At 39.0% G+C, this 27,846-nt stretch overlaps 2 protein-coding genes across 2 annotated transcripts in view; one reads left to right on the top strand and one right to left on the bottom strand.

Annotated features, from left to right (window-relative positions):
* Positions 1–1,480, top strand: part of NSMAF (neutral sphingomyelinase activation associated factor) — a 258,392-nt gene extending 256,912 nt beyond the window's left edge. The window contains exon 30 of the mRNA XM_053715888.1: positions 482–1,480. Within this exon, the coding sequence (XP_053571863.1) occupies positions 482–576 (95 nt within the window). The 3' untranslated portion in view covers positions 577–1,480. The remainder of the gene's footprint in view (positions 1–481) is intronic.
* The window catches only part of SDCBP (syndecan binding protein), an 81,627-nt gene continuing 55,250 nt past the window's right edge, over positions 1,470–27,846 (bottom strand). The window contains exons 7-9 of the mRNA XM_053715063.1: positions 27,336–27,507; positions 9,717–9,808; positions 1,470–2,242 (exon numbers count right to left, since the gene is read on the bottom strand). Coding sequence (XP_053571038.1) covers positions 2,188–2,242; positions 9,717–9,808; positions 27,336–27,507 — 319 coding nt within the window. The 3' untranslated portion in view covers positions 1,470–2,187. The remainder of the gene's footprint in view (positions 2,243–9,716; positions 9,809–27,335; positions 27,508–27,846) is intronic.

Raw genomic sequence — 27,846 nt, 5'->3', positions numbered from 1 at the left:
TATCAGGTAAGCATAAATTCTGTTTTTCTAGCTAAAATTAGCTTTTCTAAAATTCTTGAGGGACCTCACAGTAAGGACGTCTTGCCAGAGCAGAAAACTTTAGATCTTTGGGTCCTCAGACAGTGTACTTTTGACCAGGAGGTTGCTGTGATATGCAATTGCAGGGTGGCCCCTAGGATGGCGCTGCCTACTGTGATGTTTAAGGGGGTTATAGGCTTCAGTCTAGAGTAGAGAGGACTTGTTACCAAATAGGGGGTAAAACCTCTGCTGAAACACTGTCACAGGACAACTGATATATCTTTGTGTTCGGTAATAGTGTGTATTAATAAAACCAAGATTACTTACGTTCAGATATTTAGGAAGCCATAACTGTAGTTGTTACAAATTCCAAACAAGGATGTAAGGCAACATGCAATGGAAATTATTATTTTTTCCCTTTCTAATGAACGCATGTTTACACAAAAACTTTTTTTCTTTTTAGATGCTGTAAAATGTATCTGGATGAATGAATCATGCAATACAATAATCACTGGAGGAGCAGACAAACAAATTATCTTCTGGAAACTAGCGTACTGATCCATATGCCCTTCATTGTTTGCACTTTTTAGAACCTGCACAAACTTGAAAATATTTTAAAAACGCGAACCTTTTATGTATTCTAGAATTAATGTGTACCCTTGTACGACATTACCCGAGTCTAAACTTCTGCTTTGTTCATGTCTCTCACCCCAGATTTTCTTTTACTGTTTTTGTTCTACTTTACTGTCTGTCTCCAATGGATTTATGTATTACAGATTAGTATTAGATCTGTCAAGTAGGGAGACCAAGTAATAAAAAACTTCTCTTTTTTAAAGGGTTGAGAGCCTAGGGAAATAAGTGTGTATAATTTTTGCAGTACCAGAAGGGCAGGCCCTTCAAATGCTGTTAAACTTATTCCAAAGCATGAAATCTATAATGGGTGGACAACGGGTAACATTTTTTGAGAGCTAGATAAGAATGTTTTTATTTATCTTCTAGGGATGTGCGTTCGAATCCGAATATGGAAGAAAGGAGCCGCTCGTTCCCTTTGGATATTTTTGTAGCCTGGATAGATTCTTGTAAAATAACTCCACTCTAAGATCTGCGCAAATCTAGATTGTGGGGATCTTTTACAGGATTCAATCCGCTATGAAAATATCTGAAGGGAATGAGTGGCTCCTCACTAACGAACCAAATGCACATCCTTAATATCTACATAAAAAAAAAAAAAAAAAAAAAAACACACACAAAGAAATGTCACAGGTAAAATTCTAAGAACCATGGCTATCTAGCTTCCAGGATTTGTCAACCCTACATTATAATCCACGAAAAGTAGTGTCCGCTAACAATGAATATATAAATAAGTGAATGGCAACTTGAAATATTTAAGCTCTTATAGAGCACAGGCATATTTTACATTGTTTCATTTAAACAAACCACACAATAAAAAGTTAATTTTCAATAGTTGTCTCTTTATTGTTAGCATTATTCATATACAAAATATACAGAGCTGAAGGTTAGGAATATAAGTTTTGAAGTATTACAAAATTATTTACTAAAGCAGTTTTGATATCAAATAACAGAACGTACATTTTATGACATGCGCAAAAAAATGTATTCTATACCTAGTGATTGACAAATATGGTGATATTTTATGGAATTATGTAATTGAATCACTTAAGCATCAAGTGTATATTTTGATGAGCTTTTACGCAGTTTTTCCAAATGGTTCAGGGAAATCGCAATACACATGCAATCTTATTACAGCTTTAAAAATAGAATGAATTAGTTCTGTACATGTAATAAAATGACAGCATTTTTAGGCACACATTTCTAAACTTGCAAAACAAAAACTATTGGAACTGAATGGCACAATTTAAGTTTGGATCACAGTAGAATAATATGACAACACTTTGTATAAGTTTATTTTTAAAAATGCCTTTTGCAGTCATAGAAAGAAATCACTATGTTGCAGATTTTTCTCTAAAAAGGTGACAGAAAATTTCTAACAGGTAAAGAATTACTAACAGACTTGATTGAAATATTTCTAGCCGCTTTGTACAATGCAAACATGCAACCTGGTCTCTAAGATGACATCACTATAAAGCTGTTCAGCTTAACACATCCAAGCTCAATTGCAACATACAGGCAATATGTGGAGGGTTTCACTTAAACTTCAGGAACAGAGTGGTCCATTAAGCTCTTTACAACACTTGAAGCCATTCTGTAACAAAAAATAAAGTACATATATATTTTGAATGAAAAACATTTATGCATTATTAAGGTGTATTATCAAACTAGCCACTCATTTTACTGAATCTAGACAGAAGCTCAGCAAGACACTAGCCAGCTCTCCACAGTAACTAAATATCACCTGGCATTTACAAAGATTTATTTATCGTCAAAACTATTCAATCCATGCTGGAGGCTCTGTGCAGAGCATGGGGGAAATATTGTAAGCCACCTCTCACACTGTGTTTAGTATGGCAAAGGCAGTTGTGACAAAAGTCAGGGGGAAGCAGCTCCTTGCACTTCCACAGTTCAGCTCTCTGTGAGTATATGCAACAAAAACTGTTTCTAATTAACCTAAAGACCTTTACCAGATTAAACCCCCTCAGATTGTGAATATTCCTATTTATATGTAGCTACCTTGAATGAGGCAACCAATCTCAGTCTGCTAATACTAGAAAGATCTGTTTGTGAGTAAAAGGGGTACATGAATGGCTCCTAGACTAAAAGCAAATCTGTGATGTTCTGATCCATACTTTAGTTGTTTAACAAGAAATGCTAGTGCTGAGGCCAATCCTAATCATCTTGCTTAAAGGCACAGACTACTTGAAAAAATTTATTGTTTAAAAAAAAAAAAAAAAGATAATCCCTTTGCACAATCAACACTGTTAAATTACCTATGTGATTACCTTCTATTTAAGCCTCAGGAGACTGGCCTCTTATCTCAGTTCTATTTACAAACTTGCATTTTAGGTAATCAGTGCTGATTCCTGCATAACCCCATGGGAGTAAGTACAGTGTTCTCTATATGGCACATGAACTAGCACTGTCAATTGAAAAAATGAAATTTATTCTTATCTGATAAATTTCTTTTACGATACGTCCACGGATTTCATCCTTACTTGTGAGATATCGCCTCCTGGTCAGCAAGAAAGGCAAAGAGCACCGCAGCAGAGCTGTGTATATATAGCTCCTCCCTTCCCTCCCACTCCAGTCATTCGACCGAAATTAGGAAGAGAAAGGAAAAGCCAAGGTGACTGAAGTTTAACAAAATTAAAGACCTGTCTCAGAAAAACAGGGTGGGCCGTGGACTCATTGTATCGTAAAAGAAGCAAATTTATCAGGTAAGAATAAATTTAATTTTCTTTTACAAGATACAATGAGTCCACGGATTTCATCCTTACTTGTGGGATACAATACCAAAGCTATAGTACACGGATGAAACGGGAGGGACAAGACAGGGAAGCTAAATGGAAGCCACCACTGCTTGAAGAACTTTCCTCCCAAAAACAGCCTCAGATGAGGCAAAAGTATCGAAATTGTAAAAAGTGTGAAGAGACGACCAAGTTGCAGCTTTGCAAATCTGTTCAACAGAAGCATCATTTTTGAATGCCCATGAGGAAGCCACAGCCCTAGTGGAATGAGCCATAATTCGTTCAGGAGGCTGCTGTCCAGCAGTCTCATATGCAAAACGGATGAAACTCTTCAGCCAAAAGGAAAGAGGTAGCCGTAGCTTTCTGACCCCTACATTTCCCCGAAAAAACGACAAACAAGGAAAATGATTGACGAAAATCCTTAGTCGCCTGTAAGTAGAGCTTCAAGGCACGGACCACGTCCAAATGATGTAACAGACGCTCCTTCCTAGAAGAAGGATTAGGACACAGGGAAGGGACAACAATTTCATGATTAATATTCTAGTCAGAGCCTGACAAAAAGACTGAACATCTGCCAGACGCTTGTGTAGCAAAAAATAGGATCGTCAGCAAGTTCCTTAAAGGGACAGATTTCTGCTTTGTCTTTCTCCAATCCTTCTTGGAGAAAAGACAAAATCCTGGGAATCCGAACCCTGCTCCAAGAGTAGCCATTGGATTCGCACCAATAAAGATATTTACGCCATATCTTATGGTAAATCTTTCTAGTAACAGGCTTACGTGCCTGAATCAAGGTATCAATGACCGAATCAGAGAATCCTCGCTTAGATAAAATCAAGCGTTCAATCTCCAAGCAGTCAGCTGCAGAGAAACTAGATTCGGATGATGGAAGGGTCCCTGAATGAGAAGGTCTTTCCTCAATGGAAGCTTCCACGGTGGCTGAGACGACATGTCCACCAGATCGGCATACCAAGTCCTGTGAGGCCACGCAGGAGCGATGAGGATCACCGAAGCCGTCTCCTGTTTGATTCGAGCAATTCACCCGAGGAAGGAGAGCAAACTGAGGGAACACCATAAGCTAGGCTGAGCGACCAAGACATCCCTTGACCTGGATCCGTATCTCGGAAGTTTGGCATTCTGACGAGATGTCATAAGATCCAACACCGGCCTGCCCCACTTGAGAATCAGGCTGGCAAAGACCTCCGGATGGAGTTCCCATTCCCCCGGATGAAAAGTCTGTCTGCTCAGAAAATCCGCTTCCCAGTTTTCCACTCCTGGGATGTAGATTGCTGACAGACAACACGAGTGAGCCTCCGCCCACTGAATTATCCTAGCTACCTCTGTCATCGCTAAGGAACTTCTTGTTCCTCCCTGATGATTGATGTAAGCCAAAGTCGTAATGTTGTCCGACTGGAATCTGATGAATTTGGCCGAGGCCAAGCCTGAAGCGCATTGAATATTGCTCTCAACTTCAGGATATTGATGGGAAGTAGAGACTCCGATCGAATCCATACACAGAGCTCTCAGGATGGGGAGCAGTCTGGAACTCCCTATCAGGCTGGCATCCGTTGTCACTATCACCCAAGAGGGTCTGCGGTAGCATGTTCCCTGGGACAGATGATCCGGCGACAACCACCATAGAAGAGTCCCTTGTCTCCTGATCTAGATCTATTTGAGGAGACAAATTTGCATAATCTCCATTCCACTGTCTTAGCATGCTCAGTTGTAGAGGTCTGAGATGAAAACGAGCAAACGGAATGATGTCCATTGCCGCTACCATCAATCCAATTGCCTCCATGCACTGAGCCACTGACGGATTGGACTGAAGGGATCGGCATGTATTCAGAATCTTTAACTTTCTGACGTCCGTCAAAAAGATCTTCATGGATAGAGAGTCGATTAGAGTTTCCAAGAAAGGAACCCTGGTCTGTGGAACTAACAAGCTCTTTTCCAGATTCACTTTCCACCCGTGAGTCCTTAGAAAGGACAGAACAATGTCGGTATGAGACTTTGTTAACTGTTAAGACGCCTGGATCAGAATATTGTCCTGATAAGGCGCCACTGCAATACCCCGCGGCCTGAGAACCGCTAGCAGAGACCCCAGAACCTTTGTGGAGATTCTGGGCGCTGTGGCCAGACCGAAAGGAAGAGCCACAAACTGAAAATGTTTGTCCAGAAAGGCAAAACGGAGAAACTTGTGATGATCTTTGTGGCTAGGAACATGTAGATATGCATCCTTTAGATCCACGGTAGTCATAAATTGACCCTCCTGGATCAATGGAAGAATGGTACGAATATTTTCCATCTTGAAAGATGGAACCCTGAGAAACTTGTTTAGACTTTTGAGATCTAAAATGGGACGGAATGTTCCCTCCTTTTTGGGAACTACAAACAGATTTGAATAAAACCCCTGCTCCTTAGTCGGAACGGGACATATTACTCCCATGGAAAAGAGGTCTCCTACACAACGTAAGAACACCTCTTTATCTGGTCTACAGATAAATCGAGAAAGAAGAAATCTTCCTCTGGGGGAGAATTTCTGAACTCAAACTGATACCCCTGAGACAATTTCTAGTGTCCAGGGATCCTGAACATCTCTTACCCAAGCCTGGACAGAGAGAAAGTCTGACCCCCACTAAATCTGGACCCTTCATGCTGACTTGGTAGCAGCAGCTGGTTTCTTGGATTGTTTACCTTTGTTCTACAACTGGTTGGGTCTCCAAGTGGACTTGGTTTGTGAATAATTCCCTTCCTGTTTAGCGGAAGAGGGAACTCCTTTGAAATTTCGAAAGGAACGAAAATTACTGTCGCCCTCTCTGTTTGGACTTTTTATCCTGAGGGAGGAGATCACCCTTGCCTCCCGTGATGTCAGAAATAATTTCCTTCAAGTCAGGGCCAAACAGGGTCTTCCCCTTGTAAGGAATAGCCAAAAGCTTAGACTTGGAGGACACATCCGCAGACCAAGACTTCAACCATAAAGCCCTGCGCGCGAATATAGCAAAGCCTGAACTCTTAGTTGCCAATTTAGTGATCTGCAGAGAAGCATCTGTAATAAACAAAATTAGCTATCTTAAGAGCTTTAATCCGATCCTGTATCTCTTCCAGAGGAGTCTCCACTTTAAGAGACTCTTCCAGGGCATCAAACCAATAAGCGGCCGTGGTGGTAACTGTAACAATACAGGCCGCTGGTTGCAAAAGGAACCCCTGGTGAACATACATCTTTTTAAGGAGACCCTCAAACTTCTTATCCATGGGGTCCTTAAAAGCACAACTATCCTCAATAGGTATAGTAGTCCGTTTGGCCAAGGTAGATATGGCTCCCTCAATCTTGGGAACTGTCTGCCAAGAATCCCTAATAGCATCAGCTATAGGGTACATTTTCTTAAAAATAGGAGAAGGGGAGAATGAGATACCAGGCCTCTCCCATTCTTTAGCAAGTATCTCGGATGTTTTTCCAGTTCCCAAGAGAACTTCAGAGTAAGAAGGAACTTCCAAATATTTGTCCAATTTACTCAATTTTTCTGGAGGGACCACTATTGAGTCACAATCATCCAGAGTAACCAACACCTCCCTTAGTAATAGGCGAAGGTGTTCAAGCTTAAATCTGAAAGATACTTCAGAGTCAGTCATAGGCAAGGCGCTCCCAGAATCAGATATTTCACCTTCAGACAGGACCTCCGTGCCCTCCCGTTCACTGGGGGCGGGGATGTCCTCAATCACACCATGAGAGAGACAGAGACTGAATTGACCACACAATGGGCACTTCTTGAACGCTTGCCGTGCAATATATCTGGCAAATTAGATAACGCCTCAGAAAGGGTAGAAGACATCACTGCAGCAATGTCCTTTAAAGTAAAATGTGGCAGAAACTGGCAAAATACCTGGTACTGCCTGAGCGGGAGTTGGGCTGTGACGCTTGGGGAGAAAGCCGCGGCATACTCTGCATTTAATCTGCAGACTCTTGAGAAGCATCCGCTTTAGGCAATGATGTATCAAACAATTTGGTCTTTACAATGCAAAGCCCTCTGAACACAGGAAGGGCAAAAAGGAACAGGAGGTTCCACAGGGGCATTCAAGCACATGGGACAGGTCGAATTACATCCGAATCCATTGTTTAACATAAAAAAACAGAAGCACCAACTTGCCTCTATAAAACAAAAATATGCTTTTTTTTTTTTTATTTGCTTTTTTATATTTTATTATAAGCTCAAATAATGACTCCAGAAGTTATGGAAAAAATTAGCTATGGCAAACTACAATAACAGACAACTTCTGAAAACTCCAGACACCAGCACCTCGCCTCAGCAGCTCTGCTGAGGCGCCTACCTGCCCCCTCAAGTGATCACCAGACAGTCCACCACTGAGTCGGCTCCGAATCAGCACTAAGACGCTGCAAACCACTCACTTCTAACCCATGCGGTACCCTGCAAGACACCGGGACTTCCGGGAATGAGAGCTACGCGGTAATCCAGCGTGCCAAGGAAGCCCCGCCTATCGTGGGCGTGATTAAAGCCCATAGCCAGTACTGAGACGGCCATATTGTCAGACTGGGCAAGAGTTGCAATAAAGCCCATGCGGTCGTGACGGCGCCGTAATAGTAAATACAGAAACAATGCCTGAAACGTAAACCGGACGGTTCCGGTAACAATGAGACCCAAAAATCCCCAGCGTCAGCCAAATAAACCCCTTGCTCTGCATCCTCTCTGTTTGGTCATACAAACACTTAACAGAGGCCCAATAAACGTATTATCTTAAAGTAACACGTAGCTCAAGAGAAATAAACATAGTAGTGGGTGTTACTTAAGTCTAAGAGAACCCACAGGTTATGGACAAGGAGACAGTACTCTGCATCTCATCTGTCCAGCAAAATACAAGTGTACAGCCATGTCAGAGCTTTTATCACCAGAAAAAGAAAGACTGCACTTACCTCAATGCTGCATAACAGCATGAAGACGTCCCAGTGTGTCAAGAGGTCTTCTCCCTCCAGCAGTCCTGTGGAAACAGAAGGGCCTTAGTTACTATATGCTAAGACCATATTCCAGAAGGGCAGCACAAGTATGGGAGGCGCAGTGAGGCTAAAACCCCACCAGTTCCCATTGCCTTAAAGCCACCTGTAGCTCTACTCTAGAGGCTGACAAGGATTACAGCTACACCCTATAGTAAAATAGCACACTTTGGCACCATTTTAAAAATAATAAACTCTTGATTGAAGAATCCAAACTAACACCTCACTTTACCTCTTCCTATCACTAACACAGGCAAAGATAATGACTGGAGTGGGAAGGAAGGGAGGAGCTATATATACAGCTCTGCTGTGGTGCTCTTTGCCTCCTCCTGCTGACCAGGAGGCAATATCCCACAAGTAAGGATGAAATCCGTTAACTCATTGTATCTTGTAAAAGAAAAAAAAAACCTGTATAATTCACTGAGATAAGAGGCGACCTTCAAGGGCTTAGAAATCAGCCTACCTAGGTTTAGCTTTCAACAAAAAATACCAAGAGAACAAAGCAAATTTTATAATAAAAAGTAAATTGGAAAGTTGCATCTTGAAAGTTTTGTTTTAACTTTGTCCCTTTAAGTTAGTGATCACTGAAAACTATTGCTATTTATCTTTATTATCAAATTTACCTATTTCTCTTGGTGTCCTTTGTTGGAACTTAGTAACTGCACACTCCAGGCCTACCTCCGTATTCTCTCATAAAAAAGGAGCTGGAGTACTACATTTACAACATTTGTAAAAACACTACAGAGCTTATGGTAAGGAAGCCAAGAGGGATAAAAAGGAGTAGAATTTCATAGCAGTAAATTGGAAATTTAAAAAATAAAACAATTGTGAAACTTGATATCCATATTACATTTTGACACATTAAATATAAATACAGAAGAGATGTTTCACATAATATGAAAATAAATTTACTAGAGAGCTACAGTTTTTTTTTTTTTAACCAAAGAAATTTAATTGAGTGCATTTTCTTGTATTTTTTGGTCTCTAAGAAACATTAAAGCAAAGTGTGCAGTCTCTCCGTCCATCACAGATTTTTTTACAGTCATACGACACTTATTTTGTTTTCCTATGACACAACAATATTATATTAGATTAACACACTGGTATTAAGTGTACATTAATCTCAGTGGGTTGCAAATGGGGATATATAGGAGGGTCGAGAGGGTAACAGGAGAGCCACATATTAGCCAATCATGCAATGTTTGTAAATGGGGATATATAAAATATGTAATTAGATTAAAACCTTCATATGTTAGGGTTTGTTTTTTTTATAAATTAGTAGTTTACCAATCGAGACCACTTTGCAAACTTACCTTTTTACCATATGATCATAGATATAGGATGGCATTACGGTAAGAGTAACCACATTTGCAGACGTTGCAAGTATATCAGCAACCTGGGAATCCTGTTAAAGTAAAATTGCCGCCATTACTAACAAAACAAAGTTTATTTAGGGTCTAATCTAAAGGTCTCTGTGCTTGAGAAATTCTATTAAAAAAAAAACAAAAAACCAAACACAATAATTAAAAAAAATCTTGTAAGTACTACGAAGACCCTGTTGGAATTTCTAAAGGCATTTTTTACCTTGAGAACATAGCTCACAAAAAAAATAATCATAATTTAAAAACCTTATGAAACAAATTAAATATTGAAATAAAGACACAGATAAACATTTAAAAAAAAAAATCTTAAAGGGACATGAAACTTTCTTTCATGATTCAGATGAAGCATGTGATTTTAAACAACTTTCTTCTATTACATTATCAAATTTTCTTTGTTCGCTTAGTATTCTTTGTTGAAGAAGCAGCTATGCATTACTGGGAGCTAGCTGAACACATCTGGTGAACCAATGAAAAGAGGCAGTTGAGTGCAGCCACTAATAAGCAGCTAGCTCCCAGTAATGCATTGCCTTTTCTGAGCCTACCTAGGTGTCCTTTTCAAATAAAGATACCAAGTGAATTTAACAAATTATATAGAAGTAAAATGGAAAGTGGATTAAAATCACATACACTAAATCATTAAAGAACATATTTGAGTTTCATGTTCCTTTAACGGATTAATTTATTTCAGGATTGTGACAGTCCACGAGCCAGCATGTGGGAATAAACTTCAGTTCACTAGAAGGCAAAAACATCCAAAATAACAGATCTTGTAATCCCTCCAAAATTCCCATAATCCCTCAGTCATACATAGAACAGGGTAAGTACTGCTGCCAACCAAATATTTCCCAGACACAGTCAAATAGTCAATATTTATATTCATAAGCACACCTCACCCACTTTAATTACTATTTAAAATGATGAATAATATCTCCAATTTTTTGGTGGAGTCCTTATATCCTTAATTAAATATTTCTAAAAAATATTTCCTCCTAAGGAAAGAAAAGTAAGATTTGTAGGACTCTTATTGGAAAAATTATTTTCTCAATCCATGTATACATCATTATTAATCCATCATGCTAAACTGATCACAAATAAAACAACTTTTACTAAATTTTAAAACAGACATTATTAAAACATAAGCAAAATAAACTATTAATTAAGATGGTAATTGCACATCCAAGAAAACTACGTCAGAAAGGCAGACATCCGCTATTTGTTCTTATCATACAATCTCCATAATACACACGCAAACTTACTGCATAAGAATTTCACTGCAGAGACTTTCCGTACTCAACTGATTGTTTTGTGATTCCCACAACGGAGGCAATGAATTGGGCATACGACTATGAATGCTGCCACAATAAGAAAATAACGTATTGTAATTAAGTAAAACATGTCCCAGAGGACTTCAAACCTTCCTTCGCATAGTCCACATTCACACCTGATGCGCGTTTCACCAGAGAGGGCTTTTTCAAAGGTGGTAATCCCTCTAGAGTTGTATCAGTTTAAATATCCGTTTTTTTTTACCTATACAATTATCTGGTGTGAGGAAACACCCTACTAAAGACAAATCCTGTATTACTAAAATTTATTGTCACCCATTTATAATATCATCCATAGTGGTCACGTGTGAATGCATCACCAGTCACGTGACAGTCATACATCCAATCAAATTTTAGAGATAAGTCTTACAAATCGGTACACATTTCATAAGGGGAATTTATTTCTAATACAACTAACTTGGAATCGTCACATTTGTGCTACTCTCTGCAAGTGCAACTTGACTTGCAGTTAATCTTCTATAACATAGTATCGATCATATGTATGCTACAGGTAAACTTTTGTGAATTTATTTAAGGTTACATGTAACAATATTCTGTCACATGACCCACAAACAACCAATCCGCAACACAGTCACCACATTATATTGTTCGTAATAAGTAAGTACCTTCAAATGAGTAAATAATTCTCAGTCATGTGCCGTTTTATATCTGGTTGGTTGTTTTATTCTATACATTATGTGTAGTTCAGTACCTTATGTATACAGTATGGGCTAGATTTATCAAAGGCTAGGTGAACTCTGTATGTGTCTTGCCTGTAACTGTGCCCCAGCTCGCCTCCGGAGAAGCGCACGTGTGCCTGAATTTATATTAAAAAAAAAAAACATAACTTTGCGCAGGCGAGCTGGGGCGTAATAATGATAAATTTCGCTTGTCGGAAACAGCATTTACCCCCTATTTATTACAGTACATCCCTATAAATATTGACGCCGCCATGTTTTGGTTATTAAAAAAACGTTTTTTAAGTTAATATTTAGCTTATATTTATATTATATAATGTTTCTGTGCTGTTTTTGCCATATGATAATTTAAGATCGTAAAAATAAATAAATAAATAAATATAAATATATATATATATATATATATATATATATATATATATATATATATATATATATATATATATATATATAAATAAAAAACTGTTGGTACCCATATGCGCCAGTGGAAGCGCAAATTTCTGGCAATAACAGTCTCTTCTTGGAGCTGAGCCTTTGAAAAAGGAGTTCAAAGAAGAAAGTACTGCATCACAAGATGTAAAAGCATGTATTATAATGCTGTTCGCCTCAGTCTGTATGGCAAAATATACAACACGCAATTGAAGCCGAAATTGAAGTTCCCTATCAGCGCAATGATAAATAAGAAACTGGGCTTATTTGTAGCTCGAGCTGTTAAATTACGCCTATTAATGTATATTGTTGCACTTGGGAGTGTGTCTGGGCGAATGCGAGCGAAGTGCGAAGAAGTTTCTTTCAGATTTGCGCAATTATAGGCGCAGAGTGCTGTGATGAATATGACGATCAGGTTGTATGCGCTATTTTGGACAGGATTAAAGGAGAATGGCTTTGATAAATCTAGCCCTATGTGGTACTTTATTTTATGAATGACATCATATATGAACAGGTCATGTCATCAACCCTCTGTAATCGGTCGCAGGGACATGTCTTCTGCCTCCCTTTATACATCTACATAAAATAAACAGGTCATGTCTCTAAATCAACAAATCATCGTACTTTTTACATGTCAGTTATATATAGTTTATTCATAGATGGAAACTTAGTTGTATGTATGTGTGATAATTTAATATTACAGAATTAACTTCTCATCAATAAACCACATAGTTAAGACACTGTTTTTAAAGAAAGGCGCTAAACTTTAAAAATAAAAAAAGCACTGAAAATAATTTGTTCATCCCATAGAGAATTGAGTTAGAAAATCTAAAGACTCCATTTGTAGCGCCATTTTCTCAACATCGCCACCCTTCCTCATTATTTAATTTCTGTAATACCCAACATTTTAAAGCTGGTTTAGACTGATAAACATGAAACACATGTCTGGCAACACTAGTCAATTTTTTTGCCATTTTCAAAATCTCTAGGAGCATTTTTGATATAAGACAAATGTTCTCCAAGTCTAATACGTAGTTCTTGTGTCGACATGCCCACATAGTACATATCACAGGACCATTGTATGCAATAAATAATATTCTTTGTTCTACAGGTAGCATAACCTCTTATATACCTCCTCCCATGAGGAAATATATTAATGCTTGTCACCTTCCTAATGTAGCCACAATATGTACATGATCTACATGGATAGGTTCCTTGTAAGCCTTGAAATAAAAAATTCTGGCTACTGCTAACAAAGTGGCTTCTTACCAACTTATCACGTAAAGTAGGAGCACATCGCCAAATGGTCTGAATCTTACTGCCCACACATCTCAAAGATATCGGATTTTAGTTTTCTTCACTTTCTGCGATAAGATTTATATAGTGAAAACTTTTCTGCAGGTCATTTTGAAATAAAATTAAAATTTTAAAAGTAGGCAGTTACATTAAATTAGCAATTCTATTGCAATGTGCTGCTGGAGAATAAAGCCTATGTGGGCTTTGTTATACAGGTGAGACAAGGGCCGTTAGAGATTGGTTCAGTGAGCATAAGACATCAATTAAATCAAGAGATTACGTTGCCAGTGTCCATTTTGTTTAAATTGGATATTCAGTTAGCCAGATCATTGACCATATACCTCATCTTAGAAGAGGTGGAAATAGAGAGCTCAATTAAAACAAAAAGAAGTATGGTGGATTCATTTTCTTAATACTTTACTTTCAAATGACCTGAATGAAGATTATGATTTGCATTTGTTTTTATAGAATTATTTCTTTAATTGTAAATGTATTTTTTTGTACCACTACATGTCACTAATGTATATAATTTTTTTTGTTGAGTATGTCTAGTCTAGTAAACTCAATGATCTGATTGGACAAGATAAATTTTTTTATCTCTGAATGTTCAACTGTATAGCTATGCATGATTAAGGACCATGTAGGTCCGAAATGTCTCTATTTTTTTTAGTTCTTGGGTCCTTACATAAAAAGTTTTTCACCTGCTATACTGTGGTGCGGTCATATATTTTGTGTACTGTGATACTTGGAGAAGCCAGATACTCCATTGTAATGTGCACACTAAGGTTGATCACTACTTGGCAATTTTTTAAGTTTGCATTACAAGTTAGCTGCAGACAAAAAAAAAATAAAGTTAAAGTTTTTAAAATGTCTTGTGAATAAATTGGTTTCCTTTGCTCTTGGTCTAACATCACAAGGTAGAAATGTAGTAATGAAAAGGTGCATTGCCCACAAGAACGTCTTACATTCAGAAGTCATAGCTTTGCAGACCGGGAAAGGCTGGGGGCAGGGTTGAAAATAATCCCTGAGAACCAGTCAACAATAAATGCACTGCAGTTTTGCAGAGCTGCTCCATATTTGACTGTTCTCTTAAACAGCACTTTGTAAGTTTCCCTTAACAGTGCATCCAGAGCAAAGTGCAGCCAGAACACAGCTTTTTTTTTTTTTTTTGAAGAGAGAACAGTCCGATATGTGATATGATTCTTTCTGAAGACATGCATTTTCTGCAATGACAGCATGTTCTGCCTTGCTGATTAAAGGTTGTAATAAACCTAAATTTTCCCTTCATTTTTGATTTTCTATTTGGGCACCAACAATTGATCTCTAGGTATAAGTAATGCCCTCTGAAAAAACTCTCATACAGGTGGTGAGAGTCCATAGGAATTACTCTTCTCTACCACTAGGAGGCAGAGATTCCCAAATTTCAAGAGCTCAATAAAACCCCTCACACATACCACAGTCTTTACTTTGCCTCCGTTGGAGGTGGTTGAAGAATGAAAATGTGCATGTGTTCTTCAGTGAAAGGGGTTTTCAGTCTATGTTGAGGCCTGGTTACCCTCAGAGTACAGTGCTTGTCAGAGGGATGTATTTGGGGTATGGTTTATGATCAGATATTCACCTCATGGAAAATCATTCATCAACCCTCTGTAATCGGTCGCAGGGACATGTCTTCTGCCTCCCTTTATACATCTACATTATACTCCTATTCCATAACCTCTGCTGATATATGTTTCAGTACTGGTTTGGCTGTCTGCTATTATTTTTTTATAGTGGACAAGTGTCTATGGGGAAGTATATTTTATTTTAACATATAGACACTAATTTAGTTTCTGTATATGTAATTATGTATGGCCCGGGACAGATCCTTCACTATTCCCATACTTTTACGTGCTTAGTTTTTCCAACGTCAGGTATACGCTCTTCGTGTTAGTGCACGTCCCTTAGTCTGTTAGATGTCGGGTTAGCGCACGTCTGTTTTCTCAAGCATTGCTGTATGCATGTCGGGTTAGCGTGCGGTTATGCACGCACCGGGTTTATGGCATGCTTTGCTCCATTTAAACTGTCAGTAGTTTGGCGGGCGTTCAGAAGTAGTGTTTTGTTTTTTTAAACTCGGCTCAGCAGCATGCATTGTTAAAAGCAATAAAGGGGGGTAAATGGTTTCCTTTCCTCTAGATTTTTTAAGGGGATTAATAGTGCTTATTGCAATGCTTTACCATATGCTATAAATGGAGCAGCATGTTTCTGACACTAAATTTAACCTAGAAACTTAGTCTCCTGAACAACTTTCGACCGTTTATAGGCATGCCTATTGTAAAAAAAAAAGAGGAGGTTCTCTCTTAAGCTCATTTATGTGGCTCATGTTTAGATTTGTTAATGCATACAGACCAATCTAATGCTGTTTCTTTGGGTAATAATCCACCTACTCTTTTTGTTCATTACAGGTTAATGCCGAGGTGGTGCCTACTGCCATGAAAACTTATCAAGGCTGCAGTATCTGAGGATTTGGCTTCTCTCCCACCTTCAAATAAGCATAAACGGTCAGTCCATATTTTACATTCTACAAGTACTTTGTGCCCTGAGCTCAGGGATACTGTTGTGTCTTCAGAGGGTGAAGTTTCTTCTGAGAATGGAGGATTCCTTATCTGAATTTGAGCCTGATATTTCCTCTTTTTTTTTTTTTTTTGTTTAAAGTTAAACACATTCTTTCTATTTTTAAAAGAGGTCCTGATTACTTTAGAGGTTAAAAGTACATGAAACACAAAATGTTTCTTTCATGATTCAGATAGAGAATACAATTTTAAAAAACTTTTTAGTTTACTTCTATTATCTATTCTGTTTCATTATCTTGGTATAATTTGTTGAAGGAGCAGCAATGCACTACTAGTTTCTAACTTAACACATGGGTGAGCCAATCACATTCTATATCTATATCTATCTATCTCTATCTATCTATATATATCCACCAATCAACAGCTAGAACCTAGTTTCTCTGCTGCTCATGAACTTGCCTAGATAAACCTTTCAGCAAATGATAACAAGAGAAGGAAGCAAATTAAATAATAGAAGTAAATTGGAAAGTTGTTTAAAATTGTATTCTCTATCTGAATCATTTTGGGTTTCATGTCCCTTTAAAGTGAAGGTAAACAAAAACAGAATTTATGTTTACCTGATAAATTACTTTCTCCAACGGTGTGTCCGGTCCACGGCGTCATCCTTACTTGTGGGATATTCTCTTCCCCAACAGGAAATGGCAAAGAGCCCAGCAAAGCTGGTCACATGATCCCTCCTAGGCTCCGCCCACCCCAGTCATTCGACCGACGTTAAGGAGGAATATTTGCATAGGAGAAACCATATGGTACCGTGGTGACTGTAGTTAAAGAAAATAAATTATCAGACCTGATTAAAAAAACCAGGGCGGGCCGTGGACCGGACACACCGTTGGAGAAAGTAATTTATCAGGTAAACATAAATTCTGTTTTCTCCAACATAGGTGTGTCCGGTCCACGGCGTCATCCTTACTTGTGGGAACCAATACCAAAGCTTTAGGACACGGATGAAGGGAGGGAGCAAATCAGGTCACCTAAATGGAAGGCACCACGGCTTGCAAAACCTTTCTCCCAAAAATAGCCTCAGAAGAAGCAAAAGTATCAAACTTGTAAAATTTGGTAAAAGTGTGCAGTGAAGACCAAGTCGCTGCCCTACATATCTGATCAACAGAAGCCTCGTTCTTGAAGGCCCATGTGGAAGCCACAGCCCTAGTGGAATGAGCTGTGATTCTTTCGGGAGGCTGCCGTCCGGCAGTCTCGTAAGCCAATCTGATGATGCTTTTAATCCAAAAAGAGAGAGAGGTAGAAGTTGCTTTTTGACCTCTCCTTTTACCGGAATAAACAACAAACAAGGAAGATGTTTGTCTAAAATCCTTTGTAGCATCTAAATAGAATTTTAGAGCGCGAACAACATCCAAATTGTGCAACAAACGTTCCTTCTTTGAAACTGGTTTCGGACACAGAGAAGGTACGATAATCTCCTGGTTAATGTTTTTGTTAGAAACAACTTTTGGAAGAAAACCAGGTTTAGTACGTAAAACCACCTTATCTGCATGGAACACCAGATAAGGAGGAGAACACTGCAGAGCAGATAATTCTGAAACTCTTCTAGCAGAAGAAATTGCAACTAAAAACAAAACTTTCCAAGATAATAACTTAATATCAACGGAATGCAAGGGTTCAAACGGAACCCCCTGAAGAACTGAAAGAACTAAATTGAGACTCCAAGGAGGAGTCAAAGGTTTGTAAACAGGCTTAATTCTAACCAGAGCCTGAACAAAGGCTTGAACATCTGGCACAGCGGCCAGCTTTTTGTGAAGTAACACAGACAAGGCAGAAATCTGTCCCTTCAGGGAACTTGCAGATAATCCTTTTTCCAATCCTTCTTGAAGGAAGGATAGAATCCTAGGAATCTTAACCTTGTCCCAAGGGAATCCTTTAGATTCACACCAACAGATATATTTTTTCCAAATTTTGTGGTAAATCTTTCTAGTTACAGGCTTTCTGGCCTGAACAAGAGTATCGATAACAGAATCTGAGAATCCTCGCTTCGATAAGATCAAGCGTTCAATCTCCAAGCAGTCAGCTGGAGTGAAACCAGATTCGGATGTTCGAACGGACCCTGAACAAGAAGGTCTCGTCTCAAAGGTAGCTTCCAAGGAGGAGCCGATGACATATTCACCAGATCTGCGTACCAAGTCCTGCGTGGCCACGCAGGAGCTATCAAGATCACCGACGCCCTCTCCTGATTGATCCTGGCTACCAGCCTGGGGATGAGAGGAAACGGCGGGAACACATAAGCTAGTTTGAAGGTCCAAGGTGCTACTAGTGCATCCACTAGAGCCGCCTTGGGATCCCTGGATCTGGACCCGTAGCAAGGAACTTTGAAGTTCTGACGAGAGGCCATCAGATCCATGTCTGGAATGCCCCACAGCTGAGTGACTTGGGCAAAGATTTCCGGATGGAGTTCCCACTCCCCCGGATGCAATGTCTGACGACTCAGAAAATCCGCTTCCCAATTTTCCACTCCTGGGATGTGGATAGCAGACAGGTGGCAGGAGTGAGACTCCGTCCATAGAATGATTTTGGTCACTTCTTCCATCGCCAGGGAACTCCTTGTTCCCCCCTGATGGTTGATGTACGCAACAGTTGTCATGTTGTCTGATTGAAACCGTATGAACTTGGCCCTCGCTAGCTGAGGCCAAGCCTTGAGAGCATTGAATATCGCTCTCAGTTCCAGAATATTTATCGGTAGAAGAGATTCTTCCCGAGACCAAAGACCCTGAGCTTTCAGGGATCCCCAGACCGCGCCCCAGCCCATCAGACTGGCGTCGGTCGTGACAATGACCCACTCTGGTCTGCGGAATGTCATCCCTCGTGACAGGTTGTCCAGGGACAGCCACCAACGGAGTGAGTCTCTGGTCTGATTTACTTGTATCTTCGGAGACAAGTCTGTATAGTCCCCATTCCACCGACTGAGCATGCACAGTTGTAATGGTCTTAGATGAATGCGTGCAAAAGGAACTATGTCCATTGCCGCTACCATCAACCCGATCACTTCCATGCACTGAGCTATGGAAGGAAGAGGAACGGAATGAAGTATCCGACAAGAGTCTAGAAGTTTTGTTTTTCTGGCCTCTGTCAGAAAAATCCTCATTTCTAAGGAGTCTATTATTGTTCCCAAGAAGGGAACCCTTGTTGACGGAGATAGAGAACTCTTTTCCACGTTCACTTTCCATCCGTGAGATCTGAGAAAGGCCAGGACAATGTCCGTGTGAGCCTTTGCTTGAGGAAGGGACGACGCTTGAATCAGAATGTCGTCCAAGTAAGGTACTACAGCAATGCCCCTTGGTCTTAGCACAGCTAGAAGGGACCCTAGTACCTTTGTGAAAATCCTTGGAGCAGTGGCTAATCCGAAAGGAAGCGCCACGAACTGGTAATGTTTGTCCAGGAATGCGAACCTCAGGAACCGATGATGTTCCTTGTGGATAGGAATATGTAGATACGCATCCTTTAAATCCACCGTGGTCATGAATTGACCTTCCTGGATGGAAGGAAGAATAGTTCGAATGGTTTCCATCTTGAACGATGGAACCTTGAGAAACTTGTTTAAGATCTTGAGATCTAAGATTGGTCTGAACGTTCCCTCTTTTTTGGGAACTATAAACAGATTGGAGTAGAACCCCATCCCTTGTTCTCTTAATGGAACGGGATGAATCACTCCCATTTTTAACAGGTCTTCTACACAATGTAAGAATGCCTGTCTTTTTATGTGGTCTGAAGACAACTGAGACCTGTGGAACCTCCCCCTTGGGGGAAGTCCTTTGAATTCCAGAAGATAACCTTGGGAGACTATTTCTAGCGCCCAAGGATCCAGAACATCTCTTGCCCAAGCCTGAGCGAAGAGAGAGAGTCTGCCCCCCACCAGATCCGGTCCCGGATCGGGGGCCAACATTTCATGCTGTCTTGGTAGCAGTGGCAGGTTTCTTGGCCTGCTTTCCCTTGTTCCAGCCTTGCATTGGTCTCCAAGCTGGCTTGGCTTGAGAAGTATTACCCTCTTGCTTAGAGGACGTAGCACTTTGGGCTGGTCCGTTTCTACGAAAGGGACGAAAATTAGGTTTATTTTTTGCCTTGAAAGGCCGATCCTGAGGAAGGGCGTGGCCCTTACCCCCAGTGATATCCGAGATAATCTCTTTCAAGTCAGGGCCAAACAGCGTTTTCCCCTTGAAAGGAATGTTAAGTAGCTTGTTCTTGGAAGACGCATCAGCCGACCAAGATTTCAACCAAAGCGCTCTGCGCGCCACAATAGCAAACCCAGAATTCTTAGCCGCTAACCTAGCCAATTGCAAAGTGGCGTCTAGGGTGAAAGAATTAGCCAATTTGAGAGCATTGATTCTGTCCATAATCTCCTCATAAGGAGGAGAATCACTGTCGACCGCCTTTATCAGCTCATCGAACCAGAAACATGCGGCTGTAGCGACAGGGACAATGCATGAAATTGGTTGTAGAAGGTAACCCTGCTGAACAAACATCTTTTTGAGCAAACCTAATTTTTTATCCATAGGATCTTTGAAAGCACAACTATCCTCTATGGGTATAGTGGTGCGTTTGTTTAAAGTGGAAACCGCTCCCTCGACCTTGGGGACTGTCTGCCATAAGTCCTTTCTGGGGTCGACCATAGGAAACAATTTTTTAAATATGGGGGGAGGGACGAAAGGAATACCGGGCCTTTCCCATTCTTTATTAACAATGTCCGCCACCCGCTTGGGTATAGGAAAAGCTTCTGGGAGCCCCGGCACCTCTAGGAACTTGTCCATTTTACATAGTTTCTCTGGGATGACCAACTTGTCACAATCATCCAGAGTGGATAATACCTCCTTAAGCAGAATGCGGAGATGTTCCAACTTAAATTTAAATGCAATCACATCAGGTTCAGCTTGTTGAGAAATGTTCCCTGAATCAGTAATTTCTCCCTCAGACAAAACCTCCCTGGCCCCATCAGACTGAGTTAGGGGCCCTTCAGAAATATTAATATCAGCGTCGTCATGCTCTTCAGTATCTAAAACAGAGCAGTCGCGCTTACGCTGATAAGTGTTCATTTTGGCTAAAATGCTTTTGACAGAATTATCCATTACAGCCGTTAATTGTTGCATAGTAAGGAGTATTGGCGCGCTAGATGTACTAGGGGCCTCCTGAGTGGGCAAGACTCGTGTAGACGAAGGAGGGAATGATGCAGTACCATGCTTACTCCCCTCACTTGAGGAATCATCTTGGGCATCATTGTCATTGTCACATAAATCACATTTATTTAAATGAATAGGAATTCTGGCTTCCCCACATTCAGAACACAGTCTATCTGGTAGTTCAGACATGTTAAACAGGCATAAACTTGATAACAAGTACAAAAAACGTTTTAAAATAAAACCGTTACTGTCACTTTAAATTTTAAACTGAACACACTTTATTACTGCAAATGCGAAAAAACATGAAGGAATTGTTCAAAATTCACCAAATTTTCACCACAGTGTCTTAAAGCTTTAAAAGTATTGCACACCAAATTTGGAAGCTTTAACCCTTAAAATAACGGAACCGGAGCCGTTTTGAACTATAACCCCTTTACAGTCCCTGGTATCTGCTTTGCTGAGACCCAACCAAGCCCCAAGGGGAATACGATACCAAATGACGCCTTCAGAAAGTCTTTTCTAAGTATCAGAGCTCCTCTCACATGCGACTGCATGCCATGCCTCTCAAAAACAAGTGCGCAACACCGGCGCGAAAATGAGGCTCTGCCTATGCTTTGGGAAAGCCCCTAAAGAATAAGGTGTCTAAAACAGTGCCTGCCGATATTATTATATCAAAATACCCAGATAAAATGATTCCTCAAGGCTAAATATGTGTTAATAATCAATCGATTTAGCCCAAAAAAAGTCTACAGTCTTAATAAGCCCTTTTTGAAGCCCTTATTTACAATCGTAATAAACATGGCTTACCGGATCCCAGAGGGAAAATGACAGCTTCCAGCACTACATCGTCTTGTTAGAATGTGTCATACCTCAAGCAGCAAGAGACTGCTCACTGTTCCCCCAACTGAAGTTAATTGCTCTCAACAGTCCTGTGTGGAACAGCCATGGATTTTAGTGACGGTTGCTAAAATCATTTTCCTCATACAAACAGAAATCTTCATCTCTTTTCTGTTTCTGAGTAAATAGTACATACCAGCACTATTTCAAAATAACAAACTCTTGATTGAATAATAAAAACTACAGTTAAACACTAAAAAACTCTAAGCCATCTCCGTGGAGATGTTGCCTGTACAACGGCAAAGAGAATGACTGGGGTGGGCGGAGCCTAGGAGGGATCATGTGACCAGCTTTGCTGGGCTCTTTGCCATTTCCTGTTGGGGAAGAGAATATCCCACAAGTAAGGATGACGCCGTGGACCGGACACACCTATGTTGGAGAAAAGGTTCTATTCTAAATAATTTAACATATCAACCCAAATAAATATCACTTTCATTCATCAAAAACCTCTAAATCTTTATATTACCTTCGATATCCTATATTATTTTCATCAACTCGGCTATCCGAAAATCAACCCGTAAATTATTATTATTTTTTTTATAAACAACGATCACGTTGTTCATCCAATTGATTCTTTGGCCGTTAGGCAGCCGTCAATTTACGTCATCCTGGTATGTTTCGACATGAGCAACATTTTTTACATTGCAGTTCCCAAGCACGCGTTCACGTTTCGCTCATGCGCATTATCAACTAGTTATTGTAGGCATATGTTTGACCGCAGCAGAAAAATGGTGCGCATGCGCGGTTTATCGAAGCTCGATGTGCACGAGCTGAATAGATACGTATAGAGCAGGTGGGACCGCTCTATACGTCATAGTATCCGAAACCAGGAAATAGTGAATGGGAGGAGCATCGGAAGGGAACGTAAGACAAATAGATATAAAATTACATAAATCAATAAATAAAAAAAGCTAGCGACTTGATTTAAGTTATTGAAAGGAATATAAATACGATTGATGGCTGCAAAAACTTTACCTTCACTTTAAAGATCCTACAGCTTCTGATGATAAACGTAATTGTAAAAAAAAAAAAAAAAAAGTCCTAAGAATTGAATTTAATCTCCCTGAGGTTTTTTTTGTGCCTGATGCCATTTCAGACCTGATCGCTAGGAAATGGTCTAAACCAGGTGTGTCTTAAGTCTGAGATAAAAAAAAAAAATGTATCCTTTACCTGTAGCTAATTCTAGAGTTAAGAAAAAGAGTTCCCACAGTGGATGGGGCTATTTCCACTCTGGCTTTACTTACTACTATTCCTTTGGAAGACAATCCTTCCTAGAATCGTTTAATAGAAAGGCCTTTTTTACATGCTGGTTATATTCAGACCAGCTATTTCTATTGCTGATATGGCTGCTGCTTCTACCTATCTAGTCTTTCATAACTGCATTCTGATGACCCTGTTAGTGCTAATCTATTGGGTTTACTTCAGTGTGCCAATTCCTTTATTTGCTATGCAGTGTTTGATATTATGAAGATTAATGTCAAAAGCATGTCTTTAGCAATACTTGCCAGAAGGGCCTTATAGCATAAATCCTGATCTGATGATATGGTGTCTAAATCTAGATTATTGTCTCTCTCCTTTCAGGGAAAGAAGTTATTTGGATCTGATTTAGACCATTATGTATTTTATTACTGGAGGTATAGGAGCTTTTCTTCCTCAAGACAGAAAGTCTAAAGGAAAATTCAAAGATTCTAAAATAGATTTTGTTCCTTTTGTCAGAATAAAGAGCAGAAAACAGACTCCTCTGCTCCAAAGCCAGGCTCCTCAGGTTCAGTATGGAGACCTAATGCTAATTGGAAAAAGTCTAAGCAGGATAAGAAATCTGTCCCCTCTTCTAAGACTGCATAGAGGTGCGACCCCCTGATCCAGAAGTTCTGGTAAGGGGCAGATTAAACCTCTTTCAGGAGGCTTGGTTTCAGTCTGTCCTTGATCCTTGGGTTCAGAATATTGTTTCTTAGGGATATCGGATTGGATTCAGAACAGGGCCTCCCAGAGAAAGTTTTTTCTGTCCAATGTTCCAAGGAATCCTATAAAAGCTCAAGCTTTTTTTTTTTTTCTTCTGTCTCAGATCTGGAAAATATGAGAGCGATTGTTCCAGTTCCTTTGCAGTGATAGGGTATAGGATTTTTTTTTATTCAAATCGTTACATTGTTCCAAAAAAGGAAGGCACTTTCAGACCAGTTCTGGATTTGACGACTCTGTACAAGTTTGTAAGGATTCTATCATTCAGAATGGAAACTATCAGAATGGTTTTGCCTTTTGTAAAGGAAGGTCAGTTTATGTTCACAATAGATTTGAAGGATGCTTACATTCATGTTCCAATTCTCAGAGAACATAACCAGTTTCTGAGCTTTGCTTTTCTGGACAAGCACTTTCAGTTTGTTTCTCTTCCATTTGGTCTGGCTACAGCTCCAAGAATATTTACCAAGGTTCTGGTGCCCTTTTGTCTGTAATCAGAGCTCAGGGTATTGCAGTATTTCCTTACCAAGATGATATATTGGTTCCAGTTCCGCCTTTTCCTTTAGCACACCAATCAACTATTGTTGTTTCTTCAAAAACATGGTTGGAGGATCAATTTTCCAAGGAGTTTTTTGGTTCATCAGACAAAAAGTTACTTTCCTGGGTTTTCAAATTGAATCATGGACACTGAGTCTCTCTCTAATAGAGCAGAGACGGTTGAGATCTGGTGTCCAGCTCGTGGAGCAGGCAACGATCGGAGGAAGCCTGATTCGTCATCGATCTGCTAAAGAAATTAGGAGATTGGGCAGAGGAACAGCAGTATGTTTACCATCACTCAATGGTAAATATTTTAAAAATTAAGTGTCTTTCAAAATTTTAATGAATTAAAAGTGCCCATGTTTAAGATTATTTTTTAGATACTGGGCAGTAATTAATTCAAATTTACACAATCAGTTTAAGATAAAAAAAACTGGACAAACCCCAATGAAATGCCGTGAAGATCAGAACTTCAAAAATTGACCTCGCTTCTTGCCGGAAAAAAATGTCAAGGATCATGAAAAAGTGGGAGAGATTAAAAGCTCATATTTTGGGCATTTTTGCCTCCTCTTAGTGGAGAGAAGATGACTCGACTCTCGCCATCTTATGAAACTAATTCAAAGCAATAATGATTTCCTTGTTGTATGAGTTTTCTTGCTAACTGAAAGGTGATGAAATTGTGTCAAAATATGCACAACATTTACTAGCCTCATAAAATAACAAATGCATATGAAAATAGGAGGTGTAAAATACTTTATGCTGAAAACACAGTAATTACATTTGTATCGTCTGCGGTATTTAATTGTTAACGTGTGCCCCAGTAATTGTAGCTGTCTCCAGAGAAGTTTTTCTTTCCAGCAAACTCCATTACTTTTTATGGGAGGCATCACACAAATATACTTTTTTCTGGAGAAACCCGAGAGCAGACCCAGTGAGTGTCAGCATGGTTTTTCACATTCCATCTGGCAAATGTTAGAAAATCAGACCCCTTTACTACTCATAATTACGAACCAGAAGGCCCTAACTAACAAAAATGGTTATATATATATATATATATATATATATATATATATATATATATATATATATATATATATATATATATATACACATATATATATACATATACATATACATATCTCAAATAAAGAAAGGACAACAGCGATAAAACTTGAGAAATAATATTTGTATATTGAGATACCCCTGTCACTGTTGGAGATTTAGTAAAAAAGAGAAATCAATAATGATAGATAGGCGCACAGCTATGTGATTTTTTCATAAAATAAAAATCTGATCCTTTGAAACGGTTTTCAAATGTTTTTGAAGAAAGGTCTTGTAAAAATATTTTTCTTTTCTTCAGGATTTCTATGAGTGGGCGGACAGGCCCTATTCCATTCGGCTACTTTTTATTTGCTTTTTTTAACTGCATATTAACATTGCTTTTAGTTACACTTTCCTTGTGGTTTAGGAGTGTACCAACGAACTTTGCACTCGCCATTGTGCCGCACTCTAGGGAGGATTTCTGCTTTCTTGAGTTAACATTTGTGAGACATTTATTAAATATATGGGAATTATCTATATATCCCACTCAATACTACCTAAGCCTTTTCTAAATTGGACTGCTAAAGACGTTTTCAGTTATATGATACACTCAAGTACGGGACATTGCAGTACAGAGTTCCCACACACAGACTGAAGTACTACTACATGTGGTTATCTTACCTCATACATGATTGAGGTTAAATAATGTAAGCACATTTTGTATACACCAAATAAATTCTCCTGTTATATACAGTATCACGCTATGTGTGTATTTTTCTTTTCTCCTGCTGCACATTCTGAATGATCGTCTGAGGGGACAAGGTTTCCCACCACCAGTTGAAAGAAAATAAGAGAGTTCAGGATTTACATTGAAGCTACATCTGAAAAGAGGGTTCTACAGGCAGACCAGGATACTTGGAGACTCTTATACAAGAGACAAAGATAATTTTTACTCTCCAAGAGCTGACATCTTACCTCATAGGATTGAGATACAAGTTGGTAAGCAGGGTAAACTTTACCTTAAGTCATTAATTATAACAAGAAGTTGTTATTGAAGAAAAGAAAAATATCTGTACAAGACCTTTCTTCAAAAACTGTTTGAAATGATCAGATTTGTATTTTATGGAAAAAAAAAAATATATATAACATAGCTGTGCGCCTATCATTATTGATTTATATATATATATATATATATATATATATATATATATATATATATTTATTTATTTTTTATTATTATTAATAATAAATCTTTTACATACAAAATTATTTCCGATTGTATTTAAAAAATATTTTTTCCCACATCCCTTAGCTTATGATTGGAAGGTGGAGGCACTGAAAAAACCATGGATGAGCTAATGTTATAGGTCTATTTATTGTGACATCTTTACTTATCTATAGTTGCACAGCTGATAATTCAGGAAACCCTAATTTTAATAATCATTAATTTATATGGAGCTACTCAAATGGGCTTTCTGTTTCACTAGCAAAATCCATGTTTCCACATCAAATTCCACCTTTAAAGAAGGTTGGAAATCCCATAAGAACAATTATATAAGGAATATACCCTAATGTATTGTATTTACAGTTTTTGGAGATTTTACCGTTTCTATAAAATTCATAATTTAAACAAATAGAGACAAACCTTTAATCCAATAACATTCTGTCCATTTATTTCACAGAGATTATGTTCAGTGAGAAGACCATTCCTTGCAGCAGAACCATCTTTGACAATGGAAGTTATTTTACCATTTTTGAAAATAAATCCAACATGTCCAGTACTGTCCTTGTGCATTGTGATAGCTCGTTCAAAAGGCCTGAAGAAAACAAAAAATTAATCATAGAAGTCAATGTTCCAAATATCCAAATCTTTGAAACAAACATTGCTTTTAGTTACTTAACAGCAACTACTTGCTGTTGTGAGAACAGGAAAAAAAACATAATTTATGCTTACCTGATGAATTTATTTCTCTTGTGGTGTATCCAGTCCACGGATCATCCATTACTTGTGGGATATTCTCATTCCCAACAGGAAGTTGCAAGAGGACACCCACAGCAGAGCTGTCTATATAGCTCCTCCCCTAACTGCCATATCCAGTCATTCGACAGAAAACAAGCAGAGAAAGGAGAAACCATAGGGTGCAGTGTTGACTGTA

Source organism: Bombina bombina, chromosome 5, assembly GCF_027579735.1.
Source record: "Bombina bombina isolate aBomBom1 chromosome 5, aBomBom1.pri, whole genome shotgun sequence".
In the NCBI taxonomy this organism is placed as follows: domain Eukaryota; kingdom Metazoa; phylum Chordata; class Amphibia; order Anura; family Bombinatoridae; genus Bombina; species Bombina bombina.
This window is presented reverse-complemented; position numbering and strand designations above follow the sequence as displayed.